The sequence below is a fragment of the Sminthopsis crassicaudata genome, chromosome 5 (genome assembly GCF_048593235.1).
Source record: "Sminthopsis crassicaudata isolate SCR6 chromosome 5, ASM4859323v1, whole genome shotgun sequence".
NCBI classification, from domain to species: domain Eukaryota; kingdom Metazoa; phylum Chordata; class Mammalia; order Dasyuromorphia; family Dasyuridae; genus Sminthopsis; species Sminthopsis crassicaudata.
Genome location: NC_133621.1, coordinates 192,839,433 through 192,854,997, shown reverse-complemented (window position 1 = coordinate 192,854,997; position 15,565 = coordinate 192,839,433). Strand labels below are relative to the sequence as shown.

Sequence of the window (15,565 nt, the reverse complement as noted above, 5' to 3'; positions counted from 1 at the left end):
ATGTATTAGGTAGCTATTTAAAACATTTTAGGCAAGAGATGATAAAAGTATGAATTCAGGCTGGTAGCAGGGGAAGTGTGAAGTAAGGGATGAATAGAGATGAAGGAAATTTTAGAGATAGGATTGACTTGACTAGATAAAATTGATTGGAGATGGAGGGTAAAGAACCCTGAGATTCTCCTAGTTTAAGAGCCAGAAAAATAGTGATCATGTTAATAGATGCAGGGGTACAGTTAGAGGATAATATAAGGAGCTTAGTTTTAGATAAAATAAGTATGAGATGCAATAAGGTTATGATGTTCTAAAATGCAGTTGAAAATTTGCATTTGGAGTATTAAGGACATACATTTAATATGTGTATATATACATGATATATATATGTGTGTGTGTGTGTGTGTGTGTGTGTGTGTGTGTGTGTATCGAGCGAGAGAGAGAGAGAGAGAGAGAGAGAGAGAGAGAGAGAGAGAGAGAGAGAGAGAGAGGAGAGAGAGATGCATGTTTCTAGGATTGATAATAATTATTTTAAGGGTAAAGAAGATGAATATCCAATTAGGGAGACACTAAAAGGAATAAGTGGGAAATTGGGAAAGAGAATGGGATTGGAGTATTATTTAAGCCAAAACAGCATGAAGTTTCTAGAAAAAAGGTATCAAAAATGTCAAATGTACTAGAAATATCAAGATGGCTATGAATTGGAAAAAGTTCATTGAACTAGCTCCACTAGATTTTATTTTATAAGGAAGTTATTATAATGAGAATAGAAACTGGAGAAATGAGAATTATGTTAAGAGTTGAGGGATTTTAGAATCATCTAGGCTAACCTCTCATTTTTCTTTTTTACAGATAAGGAAATCAAGGCCCAAAGTGGGCAAATAACTTGTCCAATGTTTTACAAGTTTACCATAGAGCCAGGGTTAGAACTCACTGTAGCTGATACTCAGTCCAGTGTTCTTTCCAGTAGTGGTAGAACTCACATTCTAAGGTGGGGTGAGGGGCAAAGAAATGCTATTGACCTTCTTCCATTCAAATTGAGAAGACAACATGAAGGAGATAGGATTTCAAGAGTTGTTTGAAAGTGGGGAGAGAGAGAAACTGGCAGACTGGCAAGAAAAATTCATTCTAGGAATAAAGTCGAAGATGTGTTTGGGAAGAAAATGAGCCAGATACGCCCGCTGAGGACGTTTATGCAGCCCCACCAGGTTATGGCAAATGGGCTGAGGGGCGGAGACAGAGTGTGAGGTTTTGTTTTTACTATAGTCTGGCCTTCCCACAGTCTGAGGGACAGTGAACTGGCCCCCTACTTAAAAAGTCTGAGGACCACTGATCTAGGCCATCTAGGCAGGATGGCTGAGATGTGTAAGGAGTTGCAGGTAGAGTGTTGAAGGCAGGTCCAAGCATTCTCTTAAAGGACTTTGAAGGCTCATTGCTGTCTAACATCCCAAAGCATAAGAGTTGTTATTGGTGGGAAGGGAAGACCAATTAGTGAGATTTTTGGTAAGCCTGATTTTCTGATATGACTCAGAAACCACATTTCCCCCATTTTCCCCATTTTCCCCTCTCCTTATACCTCAGATTTCACAATCAAGCCCTTGTGGAGCTGAAGATCCTGGAAGTTCTCCGAAGGAAGGACAAAGATAACTCATACAATGTGGTACACATGAAGGACTACTTCTACTTCCGGAATCATCTCTGCATCACTTTTGAACTTTTGGGGTAATCTTTTTTTTCTGTTTCCTTCCTTCTTGGTTGAAAATGATCTTAAGTCATAGAAGAATTGAAATGAGAGCTTAAGTCCTTCTGGACATTTTGGATTATATTAAATTATTTCTCTTTGATCCCTTTTCAGTGTAAATTGCTTTTTGATATTTAACTATCTTAACTTTCCTTCTATTTAAAAAAAAAACAAAAACTTTTAATTTGCTTTAAATATTGCTTGTTGTCTCATGGAGTCATTAATTTCTATACAGTTCATTTAGATTTTCAGGGACTCTGTTTCTTGATTTTTTAAGTTTTAAGCTGTTAGATTTTTTTTTTTAAGACTCTTCTCCATAGTGATAATTTCTTTTCCAGTTATTTTATCTAGCACTGTCATTTAATTGAAAATATTACTCTTTAAACTACTTCTAATTAAAAAAAAACAAAACTCTTGCCTCACTTTTAGGAAATTCTAATTGATCTTATGAGTGAACTATGTCTTTTTTTTGAGACTTTGCTTGTGAAATTTTCCTTTTCTTTCTGTCTTTTCTTTTTTAATTGTCTTTCCTTTTTTTTTCTTTTCTCTTTCTCCTTCCTTCCTTCCTCGGCACTGTAATAGCTCTTTATCTTTTTGTTTTACTCATTCTTCCAGCCTTCTTATATTGTGACTCTGTGCTAAGACCTGGATCTGTATACTTTTAGTAGTATTGCCATGACCATTTTTTTAGTCCTGGCTTATTTCTTTAATACCTTTCTGTTGTCCTCCAGGTATATGCTATGTCATATATATGGTGCATATATGTCTTGAACTATATGTCCACCAACAATGAATTAGTGTCCCAGTTTTTCCACATACCCTCCAACATGTTTTTGTTTTTCCCTTCTATCATTTTAGCCAATTTGATAGGTATAAAATGATATCTCAAAGTTGTCTTAATTTTCATTTTTCTAATAATGATTTAAAGCATTTTTCATATGACTACAAATTATTTTGATGTATTCATCAGAAAACTGACTATTCATATCATTTGACTATTTATCAAGTGGTAAATGACTCATATTCTGATAGATTTAACAAAGTTCTTTATATATTTTGGATATGAGACCTTTATCTGATAAACTATCTAGACAATTTTTTGTTCAGTTTTCTGCTTTCCTTCTGATTTTGGCTATATTTGTATAAAACCTTTTTTAATTTAATGCAATCAAAATCATCCATTTTACACTCAACTTTGCTCTCTATCTCTGGTTTATTCATAAATTGTTTACCTACCCATAAATTTGATACATAACATTCCATATGTTTCATTTTCCTTTATTTTTTTAAAATTATATCTCCGTATACCTATATAGCTATATTTATTTTATTCTTTTTATCTTCTTCAGCCTCCAGCTAGAGAAGGCACCTCTGACAAAAGCCCTTAGTGTTAAATCTATCTCTATCACTTCTCTAATGATGTTTCCCACTTGAGTTTGCTTCCTCCATTTTCCCAATAAGTAAAATCTGAGTGCAAATGGTTACTGCTGTTTTTAGTGACGAAGTGAATATAAATCAAGGAGAGATAAACTCTATCCCTTCCTTGGCTCTCCCAAACACCATGTATAGAGAAAAAAATCTTTAAGTTATTATAAAGGCACTCTAGAGGGAAAAAAGAGAAACAGGATTATCCTCTTGGGTTCTTTATTGGGAGAAAAGGCTCAGCAATATAGCTTTAGTTCTGACCATTGGCCTTCCCAAGAAACTATGTCCCTTTCTTTATGGCAGTTCTTTTTTTAAAATAGCTTTTTATTTACAAAACATGTCCATGGGTAATTTTTCAACATTGACCCCTGCAAAACCTTCTGTTCCAACTTTTCCCCTCCTTCCCTCCATCCTCTCTCCTAGATGGCAAGTAGTTCAATAGAAGTTAAATATGTTAAAGTATATGTTAAATACTCTCTCTCTCTCTCTCTCTCTCTCTCTCTATATATATATATATATACATATATATATATATATATATATATATATATATATATATATATATATATATATATTTATACAGTTATATTGCTGCACAAGAAAAATTGGATTTAGAAAGTAAGTAATAATAACCTGAGAAGGAAAACAAAAATGCAGCAGACAACAGAAAGAGTAGAAATGCTATGTTGTAGTCCACACTCATTTCCATAGTTCTTTTGCTGTGTGTAGCTGGTTCTATTCATTACAGATCAATTGGAACTGGTTTGAATCATCTCATTGTTGAAGAGATCCAAGTCCATCAGAACTGATCATCATATAGTATTGTTGTTGAAGTGTATAATGATCTTTTGGTTCTATCATTTCACTCAGCATCAATTCATATAAGTCTCTCCAGACCTCTCTGAAACCATCCTGTGGTCATTTCTTACAGGACAATAATATTTCATAATATTCATATACCACAATTATTCAGCAATTCTCCAATTGATGGGTATCCATTCAATTTCCAGTTTCTAGCCACTACACAAAGTGTAGTGACAGTTTTTCTGGAGTCTTCTCTACTCTCAGCTTTATGAAGTTTCCTACATTATACCTTTCTCTATCTTCAGGCTTCTGCTTGTCTTATTAAGAGCTGGATTCCTTCTTGACTGTTTCTGCTGAATTTAGTGACCTGACTTTTAAAAGTCATTCTGAAGCTTGGTCTTCCTTTTTGATCTTTCAAGGGATTAATTTGTCCCATGTGAAGAAATCAGCTGTCATAACTGTCTTTCATAGTTGCTTTATCACCTCCTTGTTTGTCCCCACCCTTTTGATTAGATCCTAGGCTTTCAAGGACCACTCTCTTACATTAAAAAAATTTAAAGTCTTTGAGGCTATAATTGAATATAAGTAAAAATTAAGGTGAGGGGAAACAAATGATATTAATAAATTTTTAAAAATCCAATAGATGTATTCTCATTTAATCTGATCTTTCTCCCTCTTTTCCCCAGGATCAATTTATATGAGTTGTTGAAGAATAATAGCTTTCAGGGATTCAGCTTATCTGTGATTCGACGCTTTACACTCTCAGTTCTAAAATGTTTGCAAATGCTGTATGTAGAGAAAATCATTCACTGTGATCTCAAACCAGTGAGTACCTCTTTTACAATGCCTTTTCTTACTTTTCCTGACCATTTTCTCCAAAATTGAACAGACATCTGACTTTTTAACTATGGTCACAATCAAGACTAGAAGCCAAAAATCTTTTTATTTTCTTTTAATATTTTCTTAATATGTTTTGTTATTGCATAATAAAACTACCCATTTTCTAGTTTACTTTTTACAGAAAGGAGTAATTTATGATCAACATTTCCCATTGTCTTTGTTCTATTGTTGCTTTTTGTCAGTGTTGACTTAAAATACATTGTCAGGAGATGACAAGGACAAGAAATGACAAATAATCCAGTCTATATGGATTATAGAGTGCATGGGGATGATTAATGTGAAACAATGTCAGGATGATATGTTGGATAGCTTGGAAATCAATCAAGTTTTAGAAAGGAAGATCTGGGTTCAAATGCATCCTCAGACCTTTATTATCTATGTGACCTCTAGACAAGGCAGTTTAACATCTCAATTTCCTTCCGTCTGTAAAATGATGATAGAAATGTGTAATTTTCAGGGTTATATCAAACCAAATGTTGTATCAAATATTTGAAGTGCTTTGCAAGTCTAAAATTCTACACAAATACTAGTTATCAAGTCAGACAGAGGCAATAGGAAGATACTGATAAATCTTGAGCAGAGAAGTGACATGGAAACATATGTATCTTAGGAAGATTATTTTGACAGCTGTGTGGAGAATCGATTGAAAAGTGGAAGACTGGAGGCAGAGATATCAATTAGGAACTTAATGTAACAGTTCAGATGAGATGTGGTAAGGACTTTTGAACTAGTGTTTTCACAGCATGAATGGATAGAAATGGGTGGCAAAAATGTGGAGATAGACTCAGCAGGATTTGGCAACTGATTTGAGTTAGAGAAAAGAGTAAAAGATTACTTCAAGGAATTACCAACTTGCCTAACTAAGAGATTAGAATTTCTCTGCCACGTCTCTGTTCTTATCATTAAATCCTTTCACATTCACTAGGAGAATCCAAGGGTCCTGCCTCCTTGACCCCAAGATCACTTTAACTTTCCCTTACTCAGCAGATTGGATTACAGAATTTGCTATTCTCCAAACCTATTGTTGGTGTACCTATATAGTCTACTATAAAAAAAGGCTAACCATTTTTTCCCCAATTATTGCCCTTTGTTGCCCTCTACTGTCATATTTATAAAATGGCAAGGTAGGAAAAAGTTTAGAATTTGAAAATTTTGAGAGATCTAGGAAGATTTTTTAGCAATCTTTTATTTTGCAATAAGAGGAATAAAGAATTGTCCAAAGCAACATAGATGGCCAAGGTAGAATTCTAATAGTCTTATAACTCCAGCACCATAAATTCTAGGTTACATGAATTCTTACGTATATACATTCAGAAGTAAAACCTAGAAACTTACAATCTAGTTATGCAGACAAGGCACACACACATAAAACATACAGTTAAGTAACAATGTAAGTTGCTCAGTTTGTTGTTCAGTAATTTCTGTTGTGTCCAATTATTTGTGAGATTTTCTTGACAAAGATACTAGAATTGTTTACCATTTCCTTCTTCAGCTCATTTTACAAATGAGGAAATTGAGGTATACATGGTTAAGGGACTTGTCCAGGGTCACATTGTAATGTCATGGATTTGAATTCAGGAAAGTGAGTCTTCCTAACTTTAAACCTTGTAGGCCTTCCAGTCTGTCATCTAACTGTCCCAAGATGGTGGTACTAAAGACCGAATAAATGGTCTGGTCAGTGAAGGCAATAGGTGTTCAAAGAATGAAAAGCTCATTGTGGTCTGGAGTAATCATGGAAGGCCTGTTGAAAAAGATGAATTTGAGAATTATACTGAAAGATGGATAGGACTCAGCTATGTGGAAAATGAGACAGAAGGTATTCTTAATGAGGAGAATATTACTGCAATATTGTGAGTATGTCTTTTATTTCCTCTTTAGGAGAACATTGTTCTATACCAAAGGGGCCATGTTTCAGTTAAAGTTATTGACTTTGGCTCAAGCTGCTATGAAGATCAAAGAGGTGAGATTCTTTACCAGTTTCCCTATTGAGATTCCTTCATCTTCTTTTTCTCAATGAAATGTTTCTTTTCTTGATCAGTGGCTTAACACATATCTATGTAAGCCATTGACTCTAGTATTTCTTCTTATTCTAATAGCCCTAATCAAAACCTCAAGACTTTTGAGGATAGAGTGCCTTCCTGGGAGATAATAAAGTGTTTGGAGAAAGGTTGAAAAAAAAGGAGGGAAAATTACAAAAGGTTTTAGGGGAAAGGGAGGAGGCCAACTATGAGAAAACATGAACAAATAAGAGAATTACTGAGCCTGGAGAAGAGAAATGTAGAGAAGAAAGAAGAAAATGTAGAGGAAGCAAAATGAAACTGAGAACTCCACAATCTTTTTCTCTCCAGGTTGTGGTTTAGAGATACAGATTTATTGTTTAAAAAAAAATTGTCATTGATTCCACAAGCACCAATGACAATAAAATTTTATATTATCTCTCAGACTGGCCATATAGCCAATGATGAGCTTGGGGGTCCACAGGAAAGTCTATGCATGTCACAGGATTTGCTATTGCAAGATTTAATTATTGCAAAATTTTACAATGTAATTCAGGTACTTAGCACCTCATTCAGAGAGATGGTGCAGCAAGCCCTGATCAGCAGCCTTCTTAGCAGAAATACTGAGGGATCTCTGCAATCCTGCCCAGTATGCCTGAGTATGGCCAAGTGAAATGGAAACACTTGGCAGGATAAATTTCTTTCTCATTTTTGAATGACCTGCCCTTTTCTCAGACTGCAGGATGAAGAGTACCACAACAGCTTAAGAGTAAAATGGGAACCCAGTTAGATAGAACTCTGGACTTATTAAGTTCTTAAGTCTTAAGTTCAAATCCTGTTTTAGACCCTTACTAGCTATAAGACATTGGGCAAGTTAATTAACCTCCTAGTCTTAGTTTCCTCATCTATAAAATTGGGGTAATAATAGTATTTATTCCATTGGATTGTTATGAGGATCAAATGAGATAACATGAATGAAGCACTTTTAAAAACTTTAGGTGCTATATAAATACTGGCTATTGTTACAATCTATTATTGTTACTTAAGAGATTTTCTTCAGAAACTTTAGAAAACTAGGATGAGTGGTTCATGCCCATCAAACTGGTGTTTAAAACATTAGTATTGATTGCTGTTTCCACATATTTATTGTGGACTTTATGATTTACAAAGTGTCTTTCTTCATAACAATGCAGTAAGGTACATATACTATCACTACCATCTTTGATGTGAAAAGAAAGGCAAAGGCCTAGTAAATGCCTTAGTCAGGATTTAAACTGGGTCTTTGTATTTGCGTGAGGGTGAGTGGGCAGTGGACCCAGTGTACCACCTGCTGGATATAGATGATGCTCTTCCTTCTATGAGTAAAGTGATGAAGACCAGGAAAGGGGAGAGGTATATATGTTTGGGGAATGGAGAGCCCACAGTAGCCAATGATGCTGGCAAGAGAGGTTGCTGGCTAGCCAGGTCTAGCCTGGGATCAGCCAGGGTGTGCTGAATGCAAGTGCTATTACCTCCTTTTTTCTAATCTTTGACAAAGATGTGGCTGTTCTCCTTGCCAAAGCCAACCTACACCTGTATTTGTTTCTATCCTCTTCTACCTTCTTAGCAGATTACATGCTCAATCAAAATTTTTTTCATTTTCAACTCTCCAAATAACTGATTTCTTTTCTACTGCTTTTAAAACATGTCTAAATCTCTACTGTCTTTATAAAAAATCATCTATTAGATCCCACCATATTCTTAATCTATTATCCTATATCTTTATTCCCTTTCTTAAAATCCTTGAAAAAACTCTCTATACTTGCTATCTCTAACTCCTCACGCATTCATTATTCAATCTTTTGCAGTCTGGCTCATGACTTCTTCAATCAACTGAAACTGTTTCTTCCAAAATACCCAATGATTTCATAATTTCTAGTCCCATATTGGTTTCTACTTCTTTTCTCAGGATTCTAAGGCAAACCAAGAGAGAGGGGGGAATTTTATCCTAATATTGTTGATCTTAATCTTTCAATCATTTGTGTTTCTCTAAATATCATTCAAACAATATCTCTTCAATATATCACCACTGTCAATTAACCAATTAACATTGACTAGCTTTTACTAAGTGATATTTACCAAGAAGATATAACAAAGACAGAAATAAAAAAAAAAAAGTAGCATTCCAAACCAGGGAACACTCTTCCTTCTACATACCGACTTAGTCTCTGAGGAAAGCAGATTCAAAGTGATGACTATCAAACATTCTACCCACTAAGTTCATTTCATTTCTGGATGCTATATAATTGATGGAAGATCTGCTGCTTTACCTGAGGAACATGAATGGTGTCTTAGTTGGTGGTTCAATTCACTTTGGTGCTAACTTAAGCAGATTGCTTCTTAGGGCTGTCTCCTCAACAAACTTGGCTGCTGTGACTACCAGTATACTCTGGGACAGACTTCTAGTGGATCTATCAGCCTTTTAAAACTTACAGGACTATAATCTTGCCTATTCCATCTCTGATATTCATTCAGCTAAGATCAGGAAAGAATAAAATACAACAGAGACAAATTGATGGCATTATGTGTTTTTGGCCATAAGGAAGCATGGATGGGAAAATGCAGCTATGACAGAACTTGCCACTGCTAGTACTTCCACCTATCTTCCCCATCCAGAGTCTCATAGCATTCCTTCTTTCTTCTCACTGAAAAGCACCAACGAAAAGAGAGTTTATGTATTCAGGTCATTTGTATGCTCAGTTCCAACTCAAAGTTAATTCAAAAGCTTTTCAACACCATACTGAAAGCTGATAGGAAGCCAACAAGAGAATAGTGATTGAATACCTGTATATGCTCTGAATCAGGAAAGGACCCCAGATTTTCAGAAGTGGGTTTTCCCAAGCTTCCATGTGGATTACCAATAGTCAGAATATCATGCATGCTTCAAAGACTAGGGTCTCATTGACCATTTTCTCCTTCTTTTCTGCCTTCTGTCCTAACACCATAACTATAATGATGTAAATGAAAAGATGACTCAAACTCTGAGCAATGGAAAAACTAATGAACATTTTAGAGAATAGATAAAGAAGCCTGCTATCTGATTCTGACAGACCTGGGAAATCACTGTGAAGGAATGTGGTATACATTATTAGAAAAGGTTTCTGTATCAGATGTTTTCTTTGTCACCAAGGAGGAGGGTTCAGTCTCTACAAATGGGAAGTGATGCTGATAAAAAAACCAAAAAAACAAATGCCATCAATGAAATATATATCTTTGGGGAAAAAAGGAAGCACTGATAATAAGAGCCAGAACAGCTTCAAAATGTATAGGTCAAAAAAAAAAATGAATAGGTCATACCGGACTAATTGTATTTCCTTTTTTGACAGGACTACTAGAGTGTTAGATCAAAGGACTTCTGTAAGGTATAGTTTACCTGGATTTTGGCAAAGCATTTGATATTCTTTTGCTATTCCTATGTAAAAGATGGAGAGGTATGACTAGATAATAGTACAATTAGCTGAGTTTAGATATGGTTGAATTGCTAGATCTATAGAAGAGGTTAAAAATCAACTTTTGACTTGGAAGGAGGTCTCAGATGGAGTGCTCAAGGGATCTGTGCTCAATGTTGTACTGTTATAACATTTTTACAAATAGTAATGGCTTGAATAAAGCTATATAACATTTATCAACTTCTAGGTAATACAAAGCTGAGAGGAATGTTAAGTGATAATTAAGATCTAAAATAATCTTTTGTTTTGTTTTGTTTTCTTTGAGGCTGGGGTTAAGTGACTTGCCCAGGGTCACACAGCTAGGAAGTGTTAAGTGTCTGAGACCAGATTTGAACTCGGGTCCTCCTGAATTCAGGGCTGGTGTTCTATCCACTGCGCCATCTAGCTGCCCCGATCTAAAATAATCTTGACCAGCAAGAATGTTGGATCAAATCTAATAAAGTGAACTTTAATCTAAATAAATGCAAAATCTTACCCTTGGGTTCAAAAAATGAATTTTGCCAACTACAAGATAAGTGATATATGAATAGACAGAAATTCATCTAAAAATTTCTGGAAATTTTAATGCAATTCATATTAATAGTATCACAGCAATATAATATGACACCTAAAAGGCTAATCCAATCAGAGTACTTTTTAAAAGTCTTGTTACATATAACTACTAGTGATTAAGATAAAGATTTATTAAGTGTTTTTCTATACAGAATTTGATTTCAACCTCCCAACTGTGAGGTAAATACTTTAGCCATTATTATCTCCATTTTACAAATGATACTGAGAACAATTATATCAACTTAACCACAGTCCCACAGCTGCTAAGTATATGATGTGGTACTTGAATCTGAGTTTTTCTCACATCAGCTCCAGTCCTCTACCCACTATCTGTTCTGCATCTCTCTAGGCTATTCTTCCCTCTCCTGGATGGTAGATTAGGAAGGTGATTAACCTGCTATAGACAAATTGATGGTATTATAGCACTTTGTCACCTCATTTTAGGAAGGGCATTGATAATCTGGAGAATGATTAAGAGAGAACAGCATGGTGAAGAGTTTCAAGAACATGTCATATCATATTCAACTAAAGGAATTGGGCATGTTTAGGATGAGAAGACTTGGAAGGGGACATAATACCAATTTTCAAGTATTCAAAAGGACAGGATTTAGACCTTTTATGATCTATAGACTCCAATATGAAGAATTGATAACAATGAATAGAAGTTGGAGAGGTGCATGCTCTACCTTGATCTGAGGATAAGCAGCATGGTGGGGGGTGTGAAGGAGGGCTTCATAGGGCATAGCAAAATGGTCTATGCAATGGGTTAAATTGGAACAGAGCTAGAAATGAGTAAATATTATAGGCATGCTACTTGAATTTTAAACAAATGAGTCTATGAAACAAGATAGCTAGTGTTGGAGACCCAAAAGACTAGAAGGGAGATTGCTGTTGGGATATTCTTTTGGCAGAACTAAATCAACAGAGAATTTTCCAAATGAGTTTTTAATGGGATTTGTGTTAGAATCAAAGATATTGGTGTTTTGGAGTGTAGCTACTGGTGATCTTTATTTGAGGCAAGCTATGTCTCCTTGCAGAAGACTCTCAAGTCTACGCTCTTAGCCAGAGGTGTCCAAACAGTTTAGATTATGTATTCCAAACTCAGAGCTCTGGTGTCAAGCAGTCCAAAAAGCTCTTGAGTACCACTGATACCAAATTGAAAAATGTTTAACAAAATTAAAAAATATATTAAAACATAACATTCACTTATGATTTTCTAAGTAAAAATGTGACCCTGGAGATCATTTCTGTTTGAGTTTAATACCTCTAGTATTCTAAATCAGTATTTTGAACATCTAGCTCCAATATGTATATATTATTCACAAGATGTATAATGCACTAATAATTGGGTATATTGTGTACCTTCGGCAAGAAATAGACATTTTGCAAGGGTGAGATTAATAGGAAATATTATTTGAAGTAAGTCAATAGGGAGCCAATGAAATTTATTGTGTAGGAGAGTAGAAAAATCACTATATCAGCTTGTTAAAAAATGGATTGGAATGGGAAAAGACTTAGATAGGAAAACCAATTAAGAAGCATTAGTCCAAAAGAAAGATGATAGGCCACCATTAGAGTGGTGGTTGTATGATTAGAGAGAAATGCTATGAAGGTAAAAGCAGAATTTGGCAACTGACCTGATTGGTTATGTGGGATTAAGGAAAAGTGAAGAGTTAAAGACATTGAAGTTGTCAACCTGATTAACTGGAAGAATGATGTTGCCTTTGGCTATAATTGGAAAGATCAGAAAAGAGGGTTTTTTGGGGAGGGGAGGTTGAAAATAATTTAAAGATGCCTATGGTATAGATTTCAACCTTTCCATGTCTGTGTGTCCTGTGCTATCCTACTCTCACCTAAAAATGTATTCATGTTAAGTGAGAGGGTTGGACTGGATATTTTCTACAATTCCTCCTTTTTCTAAAAGATCCTAGGGTCATCTTTCTCTTCCTTCATTTCTTCCATCTTCTTTTCTTCTTCCCCTTCATTCTCTTTCTCTCTTCCTTTCAGCTTGATGAATTTCATATGACCTCTCTAGGATAGAATTAATTGACCAACAGAGCCTTTGGAGATGAAAATTAATCTTATAACTATCAACCACACTAGGAAAGGTTTCTTGAAGGAAGGGTATGGGGAAAGATCAAGGATAGTCACACAATTAGGATCATGTCTTTCCCTCTGTAGTGTACACTTACATCCAGAGTCGTTTCTATCGTTCCCCGGAGGTGATTTTGGGCCAACCCTATGACACCGCCATTGACATGTGGAGCTTGGGATGCATTCTGGCAGAGCTGTACACTGGCTACCCACTTTTTGCTGGGGAGAATGAAGTAGAACAACTGGCCTGCATTATGGAGGTGAGGCATGAGAACCAGGGGGTGGGGTTTATTACCATCCCCAGCACAAAGTCAGACCCAGACTGAGCAGATATACATCAACTTCTGTCTCAGCATCAAGGGCTGGCACATTCACTACTTCTACTCAAGGTCTTGAGGAGATGAGATGAGGTTTGGACATGGATAAAAAAAAATCAAGTTTACTGTAAAGCTACCCATCAGCTCCAAAATCTTGAGATAAAAGATAGCCTAGTTGTTACTCCTTGGGTTATCTGAATTATTGAGCCTCTCCTGACATCTCTGGCAATGGAGAATGTCTGGTTGAGGAACCCAAGTACACTTAGTCATATAAGAACATGTAAGTGATCCTTTAAGTTGCTCTATCCCCATGCACCTCTTTGAAACTAGGGCTTAGCATTTCTTCAGAACAAAATGGTAAGTGTTTATTCATATGTTCTTGACTTTATTCATGGTAACTCCAGTAAGGATGAATGAACTCCTTTGTATTGTATGTTGAAGGTGCTGGGTCTACCACCACTCTACTTAATTCAGACCGCCTCCAGGAGGCAGACATTCTTTGGTAAGTACCTATGCTCACTCTGCATTTCAGGATATCTATAGGAGACATAAGATTAGGACCTTCAGGAAGATTTTTTTGTTCATTCAAAAGAAACTTATTAGGTGCATAAGGCAACATTAAGACTATGGATTGTAGAATATCTTCATTGGTTTAGGGAATCTTAGGAAATCATAGTATTCACCAAAGAAAATGTGTAATCCATTGAATGAGTCTTTGGGGAAGTACAAAGATAAATAAGTTGTAGTCTCTGCCTTTGAGCTTACAATTTTATATTCTAATTCTAGTAACACTTAGCTGATTCTTTAGATTTTTCCCCTACAGATCAAAGCCATATTGAATTTTTTTTCTGGAATGATTCAACTCAAAGAGAAAGTAGAACCATTCACTTAGTGGCTGGGGGGAAGGGATACCATGTAGATATAGCTGTGGCAAGTCTAGGTAAGCAAGTCCAGGTTATATTCAGGATAGAATTTGACTAGGCCCATGCAACTGATACATAAAAAAAAGAAAACAGAGCTTGAGATGTTGCATAATGCACATTGAAGTAATTTGCTGCAGCCATGCCTCTTTTCTATGATATACTGATATATATAATATTAAAATATGAAGTTGCAGAGCAATGTTATTGATTGAGGGGCTCTTGGGAAATCACAGATCTGGATCAAACATAATATTTACAAACACACATATACACACACATAGACATATATATACACACACACATACCACTGTGTTAGCCATTATTAGATATATAAAGGGTATGAATGAAGAATATGTGTTTTGAAACAGTGCGATTTTCAGAGAACTTTAATGGGGAGGAAAGTACAGCCAGTAGTTACCCCCTACTGTGTATATCCTGTCAACAATTTGTACTTACATAACTACCTGAGCAGTATTTTCCTTGCTCTCTTTTCCTTAACACACAACAATCTGAAGAGTTAAAGGAAAATTAAAAATAATTTCACATTTAGGAAAAATAAAAGGCCTTAGGACTAGATTCTTAAGAATTGAAATCATATCTTCCCATACAAAAAATTTTTTTGATGCCAGAAGCATTCATAAGTAGTTTCATGCTGGAAAGAAACTGTAAAGGGTCAGCCTGGTTTACCTTCAGTTCAAGTACTCAAGTTTAAGTACTCAAGAGCTAATTTTAGCCTGAGCCCCATATTGCAACCTCTAGACACAATTCTGACATGTTTTGCTATTTGCTGTGTGACCTCAGGCAAATAATTTCACCATCTTCATTGTAAAATGAGATTTGGATTTGACAATTTCTAGGGTCTGTTCTAGTTCTAAATCTTATGACCCTGGGGGATGATAATACTAGTGATGACATGAAGTCAACACTACCTATTTGAAGATATTAAAAAGTCAACAAAGAGATATTGCTTCAAATGTGAAATTGAAAGGCCTGTAATGCTATAGTGAAAACATGACTAGATATGGAGAAAGGTAGTAATTCCATTTCTCCTACTTTAGTTCCTGTGGGACGCTGGACAAACCATTCACTTTATATATAAATATAACATTTTGAGTTTCACCAGTTACTTTCCTTAGCCAATTTGGGCCCCAATTTTCTCATCTATATAATGATGGAGTTGGAATTTAAGGCAGTTTGTAGTGCTACATTCTCTGAATCTATGCCAAAAAGACAAATTCAGCTGAGAAATTGAATCCAGAAGCCAAAAACTTTCAGGTAAGAAACATAAGAAACCAAAAGGAACTGAGATTAGCCAAAAGTTTGTCAGAATATG

The 15,565-nt window shown here is 35.5% G+C and overlaps 1 protein-coding gene across 10 annotated transcripts in view; it reads left to right on the top strand.

The window, feature by feature from the left end:
• Positions 1–15,565, top strand: part of DYRK4 (dual specificity tyrosine phosphorylation regulated kinase 4) — a 70,848-nt gene that overhangs the window by 43,328 nt on the left and 11,955 nt on the right. For all 10 annotated transcript variants that reach the window (XR_012482489.1, XM_074269222.1, XM_074269221.1 and 7 more), the window contains 5 exons: positions 1,573–1,713; positions 4,648–4,786; positions 6,740–6,821; positions 13,080–13,252; positions 13,751–13,811. Coding sequence is in view for 9 of the 10 variants with exons in the window: in XM_074269222.1 (XP_074125323.1) it covers positions 1,573–1,713; positions 4,648–4,786; positions 6,740–6,821; positions 13,080–13,252; positions 13,751–13,811 (596 nt within the window). In the remaining variant the exon portion in view is untranslated. The remainder of the gene's footprint in view (positions 1–1,572; positions 1,714–4,647; positions 4,787–6,739; positions 6,822–13,079; positions 13,253–13,750; positions 13,812–15,565) is intronic.